At 42.8% G+C, this 17,693-nt stretch overlaps 2 protein-coding genes across 5 annotated transcripts in view; both read left to right on the forward strand.

Moving 5' to 3' along the window:
• LOC310721466 (solute carrier family 24 member 2) overlaps window positions 1-9,012 on the forward strand; it is a gene marked incomplete at its 3' end in the record, with an annotated part of 11,522 nt that extends 2,510 nt beyond the window's left edge. The window contains exons 2-10 of one of the 3 annotated variants that reach the window (XM_083533186.1): window positions 1-433; window positions 4,034-4,069; window positions 4,307-4,415; window positions 4,543-4,617; window positions 4,741-4,814; window positions 5,880-6,017; window positions 6,205-6,294; window positions 6,707-6,873; window positions 6,962-9,012. The exon at window positions 1-433 is cut by the window's left edge and continues 518 nt beyond it. In XM_083533186.1, coding sequence (XP_083389312.1) covers window positions 1-433; window positions 4,034-4,069; window positions 4,307-4,415; window positions 4,543-4,617; window positions 4,741-4,814; window positions 5,880-6,017; window positions 6,205-6,294; window positions 6,707-6,873; window positions 6,962-7,211 — 1,372 coding nt within the window. Of the gene's footprint in view, window positions 434-4,033; window positions 4,070-4,306; window positions 4,416-4,542; window positions 4,618-4,740; window positions 4,815-5,879; window positions 6,018-6,204; window positions 6,295-6,706; window positions 6,878-6,961 lie in introns of those variants that run through there. The other 2 variants (XM_083533187.1, XM_083533188.1) reach the window with 2 other exon arrangements.
• A 5,108-nt stretch (window positions 9,013-14,120) lies between these two features.
• saraf (store-operated calcium entry-associated regulatory factor) lies at window positions 14,121-16,890 on the forward strand. 2 transcript variants are annotated; one of them, XM_083532253.1, is made up of 6 exons: window positions 14,121-14,438; window positions 14,548-14,726; window positions 14,981-15,392; window positions 15,828-16,047; window positions 16,144-16,256; window positions 16,346-16,890. In XM_083532253.1, exons 1-6 carry the CDS (start codon window positions 14,369-14,371, stop codon window positions 16,369-16,371), a joined length of 1,020 nt encoding a protein of 339 aa, XP_083388379.1. In that variant the 5' UTR covers window positions 14,121-14,368; the 3' UTR covers window positions 16,372-16,890. The 2 variants fall into 2 exon arrangements, with proteins under 2 accessions (XP_083388379.1, XP_083388380.1); XM_083532254.1 differs by having other exon boundaries at window positions 14,134-14,438; window positions 16,150-16,256; window positions 16,346-16,518.
• The last annotated feature ends 803 nt before the right edge of the window (window positions 16,891-17,693 follow it).

The following is a 17,693-nucleotide window of genomic DNA, read 5'->3' on the forward strand; positions in this document are numbered from 1 at the left end:
GATCACGGAGAAGCTGAAGATCTCAGACGATGTTGCGGGTGCCACCTTTATGGCAGCCGGAGGCTCTGCCCCTGAGCTCTTCACGTCTGTAATCGGTGTGTTCATCTCACACAGTAATATCGGGATCGGCACCATCGTAGGCTCGGCTGTCTTCAACATCCTGTTTGTGATCGGCATGTGTGCGCTGTTCTCGCATGAGATTCTCAACCTCACTTGGTGGCCACTCTTCCGTGATGTTTCCTTCTATATCATAGACCTCATCATGCTCATCTCCTTCTTCTTGGACAATTATATCACCTACCTGGAAAGCATAGCTCTGCTGGGAGGCTATTTTTCCTACGTGCTCTTCATGAAATTCAACGGCACTGTTGAAATGATCGTCAAGACCCTGATTTACCGGAACCAGGTCAATGGAATCGAGGCCTTGACCAAGGTGAGACAAACTGAGTTTTAGTCTCTGTCCAAGGTTCTATGGTGGATGGGATACGCAGGAAGTAATCGGTCACCTGATCTGCCTCCTGACTATGTTGGAATAAGGTTCAGTAACGACATTGCCTGAGTAAAATCAGGCACAGATTGTGGACTGGTGAAGTTTGGTGAGATGAGGTGTGGGAAAGTGTGGGCTGTTTGTGGGGGCTACATTTAGCTGTGGTATCGTCCTGAAACCTTCACTTACAAACAAACTTATAGGAAGAAGAAAAAAGAACATCCACTTTGGCAATTATATCATTTGCCTCAATTCCAACATAACAAGGGCATCGTGGTTACGTGGCTTTTAGCATGTAAGGTTGACAATAGCAAACCGCTGGACAGATGGACATCAAAGTTCCACATTTCTTTTTAATAGCAATGATAACAGTGACGTACCACAGGTCACATCTTTCTCTCTCATGCAGCTGGAGATGAATTTTTGGTGTGCCCTTCTTACAGGTGGCCATATTCATCTCATATGTCAGTAGTCCTCAGTAGTTAGCAGGATTAATCTTCCAAATATCATTCCAGCACGCAGTATTCGGTCGTTGTAAGACTGTGGATTAGTTGTAGCTCTAAAGCGCTGGGGTTTACACTCGCAATCCAGATCTGTGACCCAAAGCTTCAACCTCTGAGCCAGCAAAGCTACAACCTGTGAGAAAAAAAGTGATTGAAATGAAGATTGTAGGGTACAAACACTTGTCAGTGGGAGTCAGTGGGTACTTGCGGATTGATGGTAGGATTGAGGTACAGAAGAACAATATGGTTTCACTACAGCTGCATTTCCATGGTTGTTCCTCTGGGAATCTGTATGGTAGAAAGAGTAGGAATAAATTAAGGAAGCGTAGCAGCAGGAGAAAGAAAGGATCATTATCTCTTTCCAAATCATGTTACAACAAACATACCATATCAACCACTAACCCATCCCTTCTCAATATAGTGAAAGGTTTCTCAGTATGATGGAGCCCATGACAGACGGGGTAACGGTGGTCACTGGTGGTAATTCAAATCATTTTTTGAGACACCAATACATCTCAGGATAATTATTGACATTTCTAATGATCTTATTGAGTTTCCACAGCATTTTAAAGACACCATGGCCGCATGCCTAATAATTCACTATCTTATACACTATATGACAAAAGTATTGAGACACCCGACTTTCCCAGCCATATGTGTTTTTCCCCTGAAGGTTGGAGGCACACAATTGTATAGGATGTCTTATGTGCGAGCATGGAATTTTCCATTTACTAATACTAATACAAGACATGACTACCCCTGTGCACAAAGCCAGCTCCATTAAGATCTGCTTTTCATGGGTTGGAGTGGAGGATCTCCTGCTGTAGCACTCTGACCTCAAATCTGGAATGCTGACTGCACCCTCCTCAGGCCTCCTCAAGTCACCTTCATCAGTACCTGACGCCTTTGTGGGGTTAAAGGGTGAAGATTATAGTCACAGTAAATGGGGACTAAATGCGGAATGGGATTTTCAAATAGCATTTGCAAATCTTATGGTCAGGTGTCTCCAGATGTTTATCCATAGTAGTTGTTTATAAAGAGCAAAGTAAAAGTTTTACAAATTTAGCATTTTGAACGTCACCTTTCTGTGTCAAATTCTGCATCAGTTGTCAGATACATGCGTCATGACTGACAAGCATAAAACACAATTGTGTGTGTGTGTGTGTGTGTGCGTGTGTGTGTGTGTGTGTGTGTGTGTGTGTGTGTGGGAGAAGCATGGAATCACACATGTAACCCCTTGTTCCTCTGCACTAAGCAGATAAGTGCATGAGATCCTGTTAGGACGGCTAACTTTAGCCAGGAGCCACGATGTATCCTCAAGAGTCAAAACAACGTGACCTCAAATGCAAACCCTTGTCTAAGTTCCTCTTCATGGCTAATAAAAGTGATCTTTCTAGTGGAGTTGCATATTTGGGTCTGTGGTGTATGAAACATTGATATCCTCATTTCAATCCATTATGACAAACAGAAATCCGGGAAACCTTCATGACACTGAATGTTCAGTTCAGGATTCCAGCAGTTTCTTGAGAGAGTTCCAGTCAGTTTTCTTCACCTCTTCCACTGACTACACGTACATGTGGAACCTATTTTGGTATTTGGTATCTGCTGTTCCAACTGATCAGCTGAATTGTGAATTTTTGCAAGTGAAGCAGTGAAATCTTGCTCTAGCTCTATTTCTAAAGGGACGAGACAGTAGAATTTGAAGTAGAAGTAGAATTCTGTTAAAATGTTGGGTTGGTGTGTAGTTCTGAACCAGGATACATAGATATCATGGTGAAAAGCACTTCGACTTTGTTAATCAAGGAGAAGAATTCAAATCCCATTCTTATCATGCCAGAAAGTTGGCATAACTAAAGGATGCTGACATGAGAAGACCGTAGGAAGTGATTATGCAGTCAAGCAGCAACATTCTGAAAAGCCTCCACAGGAGGTATCACAGGGGGAAACTGAGGACACTGACTGAGGGAAATGCAAGCTCACGTTAGTCACATCTGGAAAAGAGGTAAAACACTTCATTCTGATAATATGTAAATTCTTTACTCTGTCCTGGATTGTAGTTTATTTTATGCTAATGGATAAACCATTCATTATTATTACTTCAGCTTTGGACTAAATATCCCATCGATTTATTCCAAACTGCTGTTTGCTTCACCATGGATTTGTCACACTTTATCTGAAGTGTTTTATATAGTGTTAAATCTACAGAAGTTATTAAAGGATTAAAGACATCATACTGCAACTATGAACTGCATGACACCTGCTCCAAAGTACCAACTCGGAGTTCTACCATGGGTTGGAAGAAAAACTCCGAACATCGAGTTTTATTAGGGTTCAGAGAAGAAAACAGTCCAAAGTTCTACCACAGTTTAGGGCAGAAGAAAGGCGGGGAGGGAGCGAATGTAAAGATCTTCCATGGGTCGGAAAAGAAAACGTTCCAAACACAAAGTTCTACCAGGGTTTGCAGAAGAACGATGGGTGGATGTAGTGGTTCTACCAGTGGTCAGAGAACAAAAATGAAAGAAAAAAAGAAAAGATCTCAAGCAATTAGTCCCACCTCCAAACGGAAAAGCAGTTGTTAATACCTGCGTCTTTTTTTTAAAACGAAACTTGGTCATAGATCGGATTTCTCCAGGTTCGGATTTCTCCAGGTTTATTCTGCTGTTCTACTACAGTACATAAAGAGGAGTTACTGTTGATTATTTTCTGTATTCTTTCTTTATTGTAGTGTAAACAGTTGTTCCCTCAGCAGACTCTGTTTAAAGCACTGATACTGGAGACTCCTTTCATCAATGTTACATAAACTTAATTTTCCTTACAGCAAACGTTACATCAACAACCTCCATTTTTAAATCCCTGTACACTTCTATCAATAACTCCACTTATATGACTGTATAATTCATGCTATTATTAAAGTCCATCAAGGGGAAAGATAATATTGTAGTTTTCAGTCTGTTGTATTGCAAAATCCTGTGGATTGATATAAAAAATATATATTTCTGATGACATTAATGTAGTAATGATGCCTATTTCTGTCTTTCTGGAGGCGGAAAACGCTGAAGATGACGGAAACAAACTCTCGGTACGTATCAGCTGTGCTGTGATACAGTGTAGTGTTTATATAATACAATTATTTAAATATTATATAGTAAATAATATAGTAAATATTAGTACACTAGATTTTTGATAAATCTAATAAATAATAATTTCATGGTGATGAAAATGTTGTAAAGTGTATCATGAGTATCGTATCGCAGTATCGATGTTGTGTGGCTATATCACCCGGTCTCGATGTCACGTGTAGCTCTTCCTGTTTTAGGCCAAACCACATCTTCAGCGAGGGGTGAGCTCGGCCTCTCTGCACAACTCGCTGATGAGGAACAGCATCTTCCAGCTCATGATCCATACACTAGATCCAATCAGTGAAGGTAACACACACACACACACACACACACACACATTTCCCTCAACACAGCATTGTGTGTGTGTGTGTGTGTGTGTGTGTGTGTGTGTGTGTGTGTGTGGTGTAAAGTATATTATTTTGGTGTGTTTAAGGGAGGTTCAAAGACAAAGCCTCCATTCTCCACAAGATTGCAAGAAAAAAGGGACAGGAAGAAATAAACGGCACTGGTATGTCTTCTAAGCAGGAATGACTGACTTTTGTACACCAAGTCCACGTGAACAGAACTGGCAGTGAAACACTTAACTTTCCATCTTTTGTTCTCTCCTTTGCTCTTGTGATTCTTTCTGCAGTTTGTACGAAACTCAACAGTACCAGTGTGGAGGTTGAAGTCACTCCGCCAATGAACGGCAGCGTGGGACAGCAGGTAGCTCACTGCAGCTCATCCAATCACAGATCAATCACACCAATTCAATTAGAGGTTCTGTGTGTAGCAGAACACATACTTACCGGAACACACTGGCTGACCTGAAAGAACATCTACACTCTAGACCTCAATGTCCTGAAGCTGACCAGGTTCTAACCGTGCTTTAAACACCCCTTTATTCACACCACATGGTTGAGCAATGTTTGTTGTTGTTGTTTCTAGACAACTTACTGATGAGGAACAGCATCTGCAGTCCCTTCATTGCGTTCTAATGTTCTCAATATTTCAAGGATCCAGTGATACTTAGAATTCCATTTCCAGTGTTCTAAGTGTTTAATTTCCCTGTGTTCTCAGTGTTTAAGGTCCCCGTGTTCCCAGTGTTCTCAGTGTTTAAGGTCCCTGTGTTCTCAGTGTTCTCAGTGTTTAAGGTCCCTGTGTTCTCAGTGTTCTAAGTGTTCTAGGTCCATGTGTTCTAGGTGTTCAAGGTCCCTGTGTTTTTAGGGTTCTCAGTGTTTGAGGTCCCTGTGTTCCCAGTGTTCTAAGTGGCATGGGTCCATGGGTCCAATATTCTCTGTTTCCAAACAATCATACTCCAAAGGTCTGTTCTTCTCAGGGAACTCGTCTTCTGACTTGTTGTCAGGTGCTTCTGATTCTAGATTACTATTTTCCCGTGGCCCCAAATGCATATGAACCCAGTATCCTCCATCCTCATGGCCCTGTTTAATGTTCTTCTGCTCCTATATTCCCAAAGATCTATAGATCTTATAGTCAAAGATGTATGTACACTCAGACCGAGATTTTAAAAGTTCAGTTGGGTTTAAAGATTCGGTGATTATTGTCTCCAACATCAATTAGTTAAAATTAAGCTGAAAATGACCACATTTCCAAACATTTAGTGTATAGATCTAGAGTTTGGATCTTCTTCAGAGCCAGTCAGTGTCCTCCACAAAGCAAGATATAAGAAGGTGAAGCAGGCTAAACTATGTGGTGTGTTTGAGGGTGTGTTTAAACCAGAGTTGGAGCTCTGTCGAATACTGAGGCACTGATACGAGTACTTTGATGCAGGGTGAGGAAGAAGAAGATGACGGAGATCAGCCTCTCAGCCTAATGTGGCCAAAGACAAGCCAGAAGCAAGTGATGTACCTCTTCATTTTCCCCATTGTGTTCCCTCTGTGGCTCACTCTACCTGATGTCCGCAGAGACGTGAGGAACTTGAATTTATGTTCATGCATCCATTGTGCACTGCATGCTCTTCAGACTTTGCCCTTTCACACAGGGTTCCAAATAGAACTTCTTTGGAATACTAGAATCATTAACCATCCAAAGAGACACATTCATCATTTCGTAGCAACGTTTGACAACTAGTTGTTTTCTTCCTTTTTGCACTTAGACTTCCAAGAAGTTCTTTCCCATCACGTTTCTGGGTTCCATCAGCTGGATCGCCGTCTTCTCCTACTTGATGGTGTGGTGGGCTCACCAGGTGAGAGACGTACAGTTACTGTTGTTTGCTTATGAATTAGTCTTTAAAGAAGATCTAATGTGCAGAGTGGATGAGGGGAATGAGAGATAAAGATAGAATGAAAAAGACAGACAGAGAAAAGCAAATCCCAAAGCCAATTAGATGTTCACTTCTGTTCCTGCTGAATCAAAGCTTTGACTGAAGAGCAGCTGTTAAAATAGTGTCATTCGTAACAGGAGCAGAAATTACTCGTCCTTTTTATACGCAAACACGTCGAGGGAGAAACGCCAACACTGTAATTCACCGGAGGACATTAGCAGGTCATAGGTCGCAGGTCGCAGGTGGTCAGAACAGCACCAGTTAATCTGGAAAACTTCTTGCTGGTTAGGAAAGGGGTCTTGATTGCGTGTTAAGTTTGTGGTTTATCTCACAGGTCGGGGAGACGATCGGCATTACGGAGGAGATCATGGGTCTGACGATTCTCGCAGCAGGAACCTCCATTCCAGATCTCATCACCAGCGTCATTGTGGCCAGAAAAGGTTTAGGAGATATGGCCGTGTCAAGCTCAGTGGGTTCCAACATATTCGACATCACCGTGGGGTAAGACTTCATCATCTATCATCATTAAACTCCAACATTAACAGCGTCCCAATGTGTGATTGTATGTCCTCTTGTCCTTCCTCATCAGGTTGCCCTTCCCATGGCTCCTCTACTCGCTCTTCCACGGCTTTAAGCCTGTAGCCGTGAGCAGTAACGGCTTGTTCTGCGCCATTGTGTTGCTCTTCCTCATGCTCATCTTCGTCATTGTTTCCATAGCCGTCTGCAAGTGGAAAATGAGCAAACTGCTCGGCTTCTTAATGTTCGTGCTTTACTTTGTGTTCCTCGTCGTCAGTGTCATGCTGGAGGACAAGATCATCACCTGTCCTGTGTCCATCTGAGGAGCCTTCGGGGAACACGTGTTACCAAGCAGAAACTGGAGATACAACCTTTAGCTTGTCTCGGAGATCCGAGGGGCTTTTTTTCTTTACTTTATTTCTTTTAAAAAAATATTCAGAAAAATTACACAGCATTCACACAGCCCTGAGAGGAACTAGCAGGAAACCACGAAGAAGCTGAATACAACGTTCAGATAGAAAAAAACATCGCATGGAAACTACACAAAGCACAAGAACGAACACTGAGAATACACAGTAAACTACACGGAAAACTACACAAACTTACAATAAAACTGCAGAGTAAATTACACAGAAAGTCACACAATACTCACACGACCTTTACACAAATCTACACAGAGAGAACACAAAACCAACACGCAGAAAACCATACGGAAAATACAGCAATCCTTTAACTATTCAACAATAATCTTCACATAAACTACAGAGAAAACTACACAGACGGCTGAAGAAACTACACTACTGAAATAAAGAATCGCAGCAGGACCAAATGATGTTCACTGAACACGTGTGTGTAGACTGTCAGACTGTTCTAATGTGAGAAATGAACAATGTTGACTATTGAGGGACTCTGCGGGAAAACGGGAAACACCACACGGATGCTCAGAGCGAAGACTTCAGGAAACCGAACCTGAACTCGAAGGGGCGGAGCCATCGAAGGAATTTCCTTCCATTAAACGATCTGTTGATACTGAACGACTTGAACTTTACGCCTGTTCGTTAGTCGTTAGAGTCGTAGCTGGAAATGATAGCGTGTCAATTTTACCTGTTTAAATCACATTGTTTTATAAACACAGCTCAGCAGTGCTGCCTGAGGTATTTCCCAGCGTTCATGTGTCCAATACGACGCATCGTATTTCTCTCTCTCGTGTACTACAGTTAATATTTATAATAGTGTGTATTTTCATCATCTTCACCTAAATGCATGTGTTTATATTATATTTGCTTCATTTAATGTAATCAGGATATAATTAATAACTTACAAATGTCAAATGTTTGATTTTTTTTATGCTCATTCAAATCAATTCAGCCAAATGTCCAATAGTTGGAATTGTTTGTTGACTTCTGAACCCAGCAAACAAGATCATTGTCATCTTTTGGTCTTCTGAAGTAAATTCAGAACCTGAAAAAGTGTGGAAATACCATGAATTTTATGGGTTTTCATAGACACATGTTTTTATGCAACAAACTCTATAAAGATTTCCTTCGACCAAATCTATAAATGTGCCACAGACACAAAAAAAATGACGAACAGCATGAAGAACAGCTTTACACACTCAGCATCCCGACAGTTCGCTTAAAACTCTCCAGAGATGTTCTTCACTCGTTGGAGATGTTTCTAGTTCATCCCAGAGCAGTTCAGTAGGATTTAGGTGCGGTGATGGGCAGGACATTCCATGAAACATAACACTCCAGACCTCTGTTTACTCTGTTTAGGGAGTCTGATCACATCTTCTCTCCTGTTCTCCTTCTTACAGAAGTTCTTCTGGTAGAGACACAAACACCATTTGGACTCAGACCTTTTTTCACTCATTTGTTGTCCATTATTTTACCTGATTTGTTGAATAGAAACTAAATAAGCATGCACGTGTCTCAAACACTATAAAGGACTCAATGTTTCCACACTTTTCACAGCTGCTGTAACTCTTTATACCTGTCAGGTTTATATCTTGCCCTGGTCCTGGTAGACGTACAGACGTTTCTCTAAATGTGTACTACACAACACGCCTCGGAAAACTCCTGTATCTGTCAATCTGAAACCCAATAAAGCCGACTTAAAGATAAAGTGCTGTTTCACGAGAACGTTTAAATTCTGTCATTGGATAAAAACTCCAACTCATATTTTATTCAATTCAGTACAGTTTTATTTTGTGGACATTTTTCCAGAGCAGCTTTATACAGATAAAGAGGTTATAAAGTTGGAATGTAGAAGTTTAGAAGTTTGTTCCTTATAAGTTTCTCCCTAATGAGTGAGTCAGTAGTGACTGTGGTGAAGGAAAAACTCACTGAGACTTCATGAGGAAAAAACCTTGAGAGGAACCAGACTCAATCGGGAACCTCATCCTCAACACCGAATGTCCATCATTACCGTTCCATCATTGTTGAGGTTCAGTGATCAGCACTTACATGCAGAACTGTTCATGCAAACTGTGTTCCTGCGCACATTGTAGAAAACTGTCCAAATCAATCGCAGTTGCTCAGTAACTTCATGGATTTTTAGGTTGTAGATGTGGAACCATGCTCAAAGATCATGATCTCTAATATTTAATAAAGTTCAGAACAACCACGTGGATGTTGAGAACATTAGATGGTGTTTCTATTGTCCTGTTTAATTTCTCTCCAATTAGTTCTGATATTTTTTTCAATACAGTGGAACCCATGGAATTTTGGGGTACAGTGCTAACAAGTGTATTATTAGTTATTTCATCCTGAGGCCTTCAGTGATGTTCTACCTGAATTGATCCACCTCTTATTATGATGCCACGTCTACAGAAAGCATCAGTGTTATAGAGAAGTGCAGTAGAACAGAGCTGCATCACACACAGGATCTCATACAGAGTGAATGAACATCATCACTAAAGCAACAAACCCAATGATCACAATTCAACACGTCTCCTTTCACTGGAGCCGCATTGTGCATTGTTTCTGTACATTACAGTTTTCCTGTGGATTTTAAAATCAGGCAAATTGTGTGTTTTTGTGAAAATTCCACAGGAAAGAAAACACAGAAGTATAAACGGTTCATGAAAAAGTGCAACTGTTTTGAATTTTCATCGTGACGTCCCGTAAATGTCCTCATGAGTGTATCTGTGACCCAATCGATTTCTTCTCCTCCGTCAGTCGTTACGGCAGGAAAAAAACAGCATTAAATCCACATGAATATGTCCGAGCTCGTACAGTTTGCTACAGATGCGGTTTGTGAGCTCTGAATAGTGCGCGGTCTAACTGTCCAATCAAAAAGCCGATGTTATTGTGTGCCCTCTAGAGGGTGTTGCCGTTACCAACTCAATCTCTGATTGGTTAAAGCAACACCCTTCATGTGAAATGTAGTTTACGCTACAGGAGCAGACTCCTTCGACTCCTGCAACACGTGAGACTGAAATACGATTTTATAGAAACTGTCACCTAAACTTACACCACAGGAAACAACGCAACTGGGAGAAACAATATGAAATGATCGTTATGTAGGACACAAATGTAAATGGACAGAAAGGATGCATGATTTCTCTCACTTTAAGACTTCTTCTTCTTCTTCTTCTTTCGGCTGCTCCCATTAGGGGTCGCCACAGCGGATCATCCGTCTCCATACCACCCTGTCCTCTACATCTGCCTCTTTCACACCAACTACCTGCATGTCTTCCCTCACCACATCCATGAACCTCCTCCTTGGTCTTCCTCTTTTCCTCCTACCTGGTGGCTCCATCTTCAGCATTTTTCTACCAATATAATTCATGTCCCTTCTCTGCACATGTCCAAACCATCTCAATCTCGCCTCCCTCACCTTGTCACCAAAACATCCTACATGTGCTGTCCCTCTAATAAACTCATTTCTAATCTTGTCCATCCTCGTCACTCCCAACGAAAACCTCAACATCTTCAGCTCTGCTACCTCCAGCTCCACCTCCTGTCTTTTACTCGATGTCACTGTCTCTAATCCATACAACATCGCAGGTCTCACCACAGTCCTATAAACTTTCCCTTTCATTCTTGCAGATACTCTTCTATCACAAATCACTCCTGTCACTCTTCTCCACCCACTCCACCCTGCCTGCAATCTTTTCTTTACTTCTCTAACACACTCTCTATTACTTTGCACTGTTGACCCCAGGTACCTGAACTCCTCCACCTTCTCCACCTCTTCTCCCTGCAACCGCATCACTCCACTGCCCTCCCTCTCATTCACACACATGTACTCTGTCTTACTCCTACTGACTTTCATTCCCCTTCACTCAAGCGCATATCTCCACCTCTCCAGGCTCTTCTCAACCTGCTCTCTACTCTCACCACAAATCACAATATCATCTGCAAACATCATAGTCCAGGGAGACTCCTGTCTGACCTCGTCCGTCAACCTGTCCATCACCACTGCAAACAGGAAAGGGCTCAGGGCCGATCCTTGATGCAGTCCAACCTTCACCCTGAACCAGTCTGTCGTACCTACTGCACACTTCACTGCCGTCACACTGTCCTCATACATGTCCTGCACCACCCTCACATACTTTTTTGACACACCTGACTTCCTCATACAATACCACAACTCCTCTCTCGGCACCCTGTCGTACGCTTTCTCTAAATCCACAAATACACAATGCAGCTCCTTCTGTCCTTCTCTATACTTCTCCATCAACATCCTCAAAGCAAGTAAGGCATCTGTGGTGCTCTTCCTCGACATGAAACCATACTGTTGCTCACAGATGGTCACCTCTTCTCTCAGCCTGGCTTCCACTACTCTTTCCCATAACTTCATGGTGTGACTGATCAACTTAATTCCCCTGTAGTTACTGCAGGTCTGCACATCTCCCTTATGTTTAAAGATCGGTACCAGCACACTCCTTCTCCATTCCTCAGGCATCCTCTCCCCTTCCAGAATCCTGTTAAACAATCTGGTAAAAAAACTCCACTGCCATCTCTCCTAAACATCTCCACGCTTCTACCGGTATGTCATCTGGTCCAACCGAATTTCCATTCTTCATCCTCCTAATCGCTGCTCTCACTTCCTCCTTACTAATCCTATCTACATCCTGCTTCACCAACTCCAACTCCACATCCTCCAACCTTCTCTCTCTCTGATTTTCCTCATTCATCAGCTGCTCAAAATACTCCCTCTATCTTCTCAACACACTCTCCTCACTAGTCAACACATTTCCCTCTCCATCCTTTATTGCTCTAACTTGCAGTACATCCTTCCCAGCTCGGTCCCTCTGCTTGGCCAATCGGTATAAATCCTTTTCTCCTTCCTTAGTGTCCAACCTCTTATACAGCTCCTCATATGCCTTTTCCTTGGCTTTCGCCACATCCCTCTTTACCTGCTGCCGCATCTCCTTGTACTCCTGCCTACTTTTCTTATCACTCTGTCGATCCCACTTCTGTTTTGCCAACCTCTTTCCCCTAATGCTCTCCTGCACTTCCTCATTCCACCACCACGTCTCCTTGTCTTGCTTTCTATTTCCAGATGTCACACCAAGTACTTTTCTAGCTGCCGCCCTCATCACTCCTGCAGTAGTTGCCCAATCATCCAGCACCTCTTCACCACCACCAAGCCCCTGTCTGACCTCTTCCCTGAACCTCACACTACACTCTTCCTCCTTCAGTTTCCACCATCTTATTCTTCTTTCAAACCTTACTTTCCTCCTCTTCTTCTTCGCCTCCAAAACCATCCTACAGACCACCATCCGATGCTGTCTAGCTACACTGTCCCCCGCCAACACCTTACAGTCTCCAATCTCCTTCAGGTTGCATCTCCTACACAGAACATAATCCACCTGTGTGCACCTTCCTCCACTCTTATACGTCACCCTATGATCCTCCTTCTTCTTAAAATACGTGTTCACCACTGCCATTTCCATCCTTTTAGCAAAATCTACCACCATCTGCCCTTCCACATTCCTCTCCTTAAAACCATACCTACCCATCACCTCCTCATCACCTCTGTTCCCTTCACCTACATGCCCATTAAAGTCTGCCCCAATCACCAATCGTTCTTCCCTAGGTACACCATCTACCACTTCATCTAATTCACTCCAGAATCTTTCTTTCTCCTCCATCTCACAGCCAACTTGTGGAGCATAGGCACTGATGACATTTATCATCATCCCTTCAACTTCCACCTTCACGATCATCACCCTATCAGAAACTCTCTTCACCTCCACTACACTCTTACTGTACTCTTCCTTCAGAATCACTCCTACACCATTTCTCTTTCCATCCACACCATGATAAAACAGTTTAAACCCACCTCCAATGTTCCTGGCCTTACTCCCTTTCCACTTGGTCTCCTGAACACACAACACATCTACCTTTCTCCTCTCCATCATATCAGCTATCTCTCTCCCTTTACCCGTCATAGTACCAACATTTAAAGTACCAACCCGAACCTCTACTCTCCTACACTGCTCCTTTTCCTGCCGTCTCTGTAGACGTCTTCCTCCTCTCCTTCTCCTCCTTCGGCCAACAGTAGCCCAATTTCCACCGGTACCCTGTCGGCTAACGATACCTGTGGCGGTCGTTGTTAACCCGGGCCTCGACCGATCCGGTATGAAATTCTCATTTGTGATCCGCATATTTGATTTGGCACATGTTTTATGCTGGATGCCCTTCCTAACGCAACCCTCCCCATTTACCCGGGCTTGGGACCGGCGCTAAGAGTGCACTGGCTTGTGCCCCCCTAATGGCTGGGTTCTCACTTTAAGACTGACTTCAGAATATATTGTGAAAATTTACAAGGACTTTCAAGTCGGAAAGCAACCAGAAGTACAGATACACTTACAGACCTGAACTCCTCTTTTTTTTCTTTCTTTATCTCTTCATTTTTCTCCTTTATTACATGTGAATATTGTATTTGTAATGTTTCATTATTGTAGGAATGTAATATACAAAACAAACAAAAACAAAAAAACCGCTATGAAATGAAAAGAACAGACTATTGCACTAATAAATTAATTCATATTCACTGACAAAAATAAAGTAAAACATTAGTGAGGGTTTATTTATTAAAACTATTTATTTAATATTATTTGATTTATATTTTTATTGAAAATAAATACGGTGTTTATTTTCGGTCGAACATAATGAATTCGTTGGATACTGTTTATAAGCATTAATTTAAATAATGAGAATTAATTAATGAATTAATAACAATAAATGACGAATTCGTTGGCACACATTGATGACGTAGACAAACCCGGAAGCGGAAGCAGCGCGTCTGTTTGCGGCGTCACAGTGGAATTGCAGCTGCTCGCATTCCGCAGTGAAAAAGAAAAGATTAGAAAGAGCGTTAGAAACGTGTCATTCGGCGCACACGCAGTGGACAAAAACGTGTTTATTAAATGACCACGTGGAAGAAACGTGTGCTTTTTAGTTTTATCTAAAATAATCCGGGTTAGTTTTAGCATTGCTAACTGTTTAGCGAGCAGAGTGTAAACATGGCGCTGACAGCGGTGATCCTGTTTAACCTGATCACGTGGCCGCTCCTCATCTCCTGCTGGACTGACGGTAAGACACATTCATTACCGTTTATTACCTCGAGATATGCAGGTTTCCTAACTGTGTGTGTGTGTGTGTGTGTGTGTGTGTGTGTGTGTGTGTGTGTGTGTGTGTGTAGAAGCCGTGTTACTCCGTGATGTCCAGGTTCTGACCCTGTACAGGGGTCGCTACACGACCGCCCGCCGCTCAAGTCCTGTCCCCCAGCTGCAGTGTGTTGGAGGATCCGCGGGGTGCACCGCTTTTGTTCCTGAAGTGGTTCAGTGCCAGAATAAGGGCTGGGACGGAGTGGACATCCAGGTGTGTGTGTGGTTTCGACCGGGTCCCATCACGCTGTCTCACTCTGGATTAGTTCCCTGTAACTGCACGCCTCGTTTGTGTTGAATTCTAGACTTGGTGGATCAACACACAGTTCCCATGAGGTTTTGTTCATTGTCCCCGCTGTATACACACTTCTCCCTTCTCCCTTCAGATTAGAAGCTCTGCATGACTTGAGCGTTTTGTTAGGAAACGAGTGATGAACCTGTCTCACGTCTCGCTTTCTGTCCCTGTAGTGGGAGTGCAAGGCTGACATGGATAACTGGTACCGTTTTGGAAAGGTGGAGGTTTCCTGTGAAGGCTACAACAACCCTGATGACTCCTATATCCTGCGAGGTTCTTGCGGTCTTGAGTACGCGCTGGAGCTCACCGCTGAGGGGCGGCAGAACCGGGGCGGGTCACCATTCTCTGGCTCCTGGTTCTCCAAGGAGAAGCAGAAGCAAGGAAGCGGCGAGGGTTTAGGCGATTTAAACAGCCTAGTGATCGTTGGCGCCATCCTGCTGCTTGGATTTGCCGTTTATAAGTTGTTCTTGTGCGACCTCAGTCGTGGTTCCAATGGAGACGGGTTCCGAGGAAACCAAGGGCCTGGTGGAGCCAACAATGGTAACATGGGTCCACCTCCACCTGGGTTCAAATCTGAATACACAGGTGTGAAAGGAGTATACATTTAATTACCATAATCACTAAATAACCATAATATAATTATCATACAACCATATAACCAATCAGACTGAAGTCTCCACCCACAATATCACTGTAACCAATCAGACTGAAGTCTCCACCCACAATATCAATAACCAATCAGACTGAAGTCTCCACCCACAATATCACTGTAACCAATCAGACTGGAGTCTCCACCCACAATATCAATAACCAATCAGACTGAAGTCTCCACCCACAATATCAATAACCAATCAGACTGAAGTCTCCACCCACAATTTCACTGTAACCAATCAGACTGAAGTCTCCACCCACAATATCACTGTAACCAATCAGACTGAAGTCTCCACCCACAATATCACTGTAACCAATCAGACTGAAGTCTCCACCCACAATGTAATTAAGATTATATCTGGGTTTCAGATCCTCCTCCTGCTTACGACTATTCGGATTCGTACAGTGAACCTCGCGCCGCCGGCTGTGGAGGAGGTGGATTTGGAGGAGTTGGGGGTGGACTCGGAGGACTTGGAGGTGGACTCGGGGGACTTGGAGGTGGAGTAAGGGGCAGAAATCGAGGTGGAAACGGTTTCTGGTCTGGAATGGGAACAGGAGGGCTGCTGGGATACCTGTTTGGCTCTCAGAGGTGAGTGCAGCTGAATATACACTACTTAGGGATGGAACACACACACACACACACTGTTAAACTCTGCTGTTTCTCCCTCCTCATGTGTGTGTATAGTGGTAGTGGTGGTGGTAGGCGTGTTCCTCATGTGAGCCCTTTCACGTCACCGCATTACAACAGCAGCTCCAACAGCAGCTCCAACAGCAGCTCTGGGAGTCGCACTGCTTCAGGTAAACTCCTCTCTCTGTGTCCTCCCTCTTCCACATGCCTCAGCTCTCTGACCTGAAATCTCACGTCTGTGATGGTCTTGTCGTTGCAGGTTTTGGTGGAACGAAGAGAAGATAAGCGGCGCTGGATACGACCAGGGCGACTGACGACGTCCTGAAGGAACGTTAACCAGTAAAACTAGCTTTAGCTTCGGTGGCTTTTATTTCCAGCTTTTCTATGAGTAAGGAGCTCCTGATCTGTCTGATCTATCATTTCTGAGTGAATATATTGAATGTGTGATTTAATGATCTTGAATTCCTGATGTAAACAATTTTTCACAAGAAGCGTTTTTTTATTATCAGTCCTGCACGATTCCAAACACACGCTGAAATATACATTTGTATGAACAATAAAAAAAAATAGTTTACTTGAGTGTGTGGGGGTGGGGGGGTGGTGTATATATAAATATAGTATGTATAGGTATAGTGTGGTGAAGCTACTTATTAATTTTCAGCACCAGGTTTATTACTAGTCCATAAACATGTATATATAAAATACTTCATAATATACAGTGGATTACAGTGGCTTCTTTCTGTACTTAAACACCAGATCTTTTTTTCCTCTGTTCATGCAAAAATAAAATTATTTTTATAGAAATTCCTTTTTTTGTTTGGTGGTTTTTTTCTGTTTTATTTTCTTTGTTAAATCCACAGATCAAAATCTAATCTTTAAATTATATTTCCATTAATATGTATTCAATTCTTCCTACGATTCCTTTCTCTTCAATCTGTTGCTACACGGAGGGTCTGTTTACAGTGAGGAAAATAAGTATTTGGACACTCTGCTATTTTGCAAGTTCTCCCACTTAGAAATCATGGAGGGTCTGAAATTGTCATCGTAGGTGCATGTCCACTGTGAGAGACATAATCTAAAAAAAAAAATCCAGAAATCACAATATATGATTTTTAAACTTTTTATTTGTATGATACAGCTGCAAATAAGTATTTGAACACCTGTCTATCAGCTAGAATTCTGACCCTCAAAGACCTGTTAGTCTGCCTTTAAAATGTCCACCTCCACTACATTTATTATCCTAAATTAGATGCACCTGTTTGAGGTCGTTAGCTGCATAAAGACACCTGTCCACCCCATACAATCAGTAAGAATCCAACTACTAACATGGCCAAGACTAAAGAGCTGTCCAAAGACACTAGAGACAAAATTGTACACCTCCACAAGGCTGGAAAGGGCTACGGGGAAATTGCCAAGCAGCTTGGTGAAAAAAGGTCCACTGTTGGAGCAATCATTAGAAAATGGAAGAAGCTAAACATGACTGTCAATCTCCCTCGGACTGGGGCTCCATGCAAGATCTCACCTCGTGGGGTCTCAATGATCCTAAGGAAGGTGAAAAATTAGCCCAGAACTACACGGGAGGAGCTGGTCAATGACCTGAAAAGAGC

Source organism: Silurus aristotelis (genome assembly GCF_946808225.1).
Source record: "Silurus aristotelis genome assembly, chromosome: 27".
Classification (NCBI taxonomy): domain Eukaryota; kingdom Metazoa; phylum Chordata; class Actinopteri; order Siluriformes; family Siluridae; genus Silurus; species Silurus aristotelis.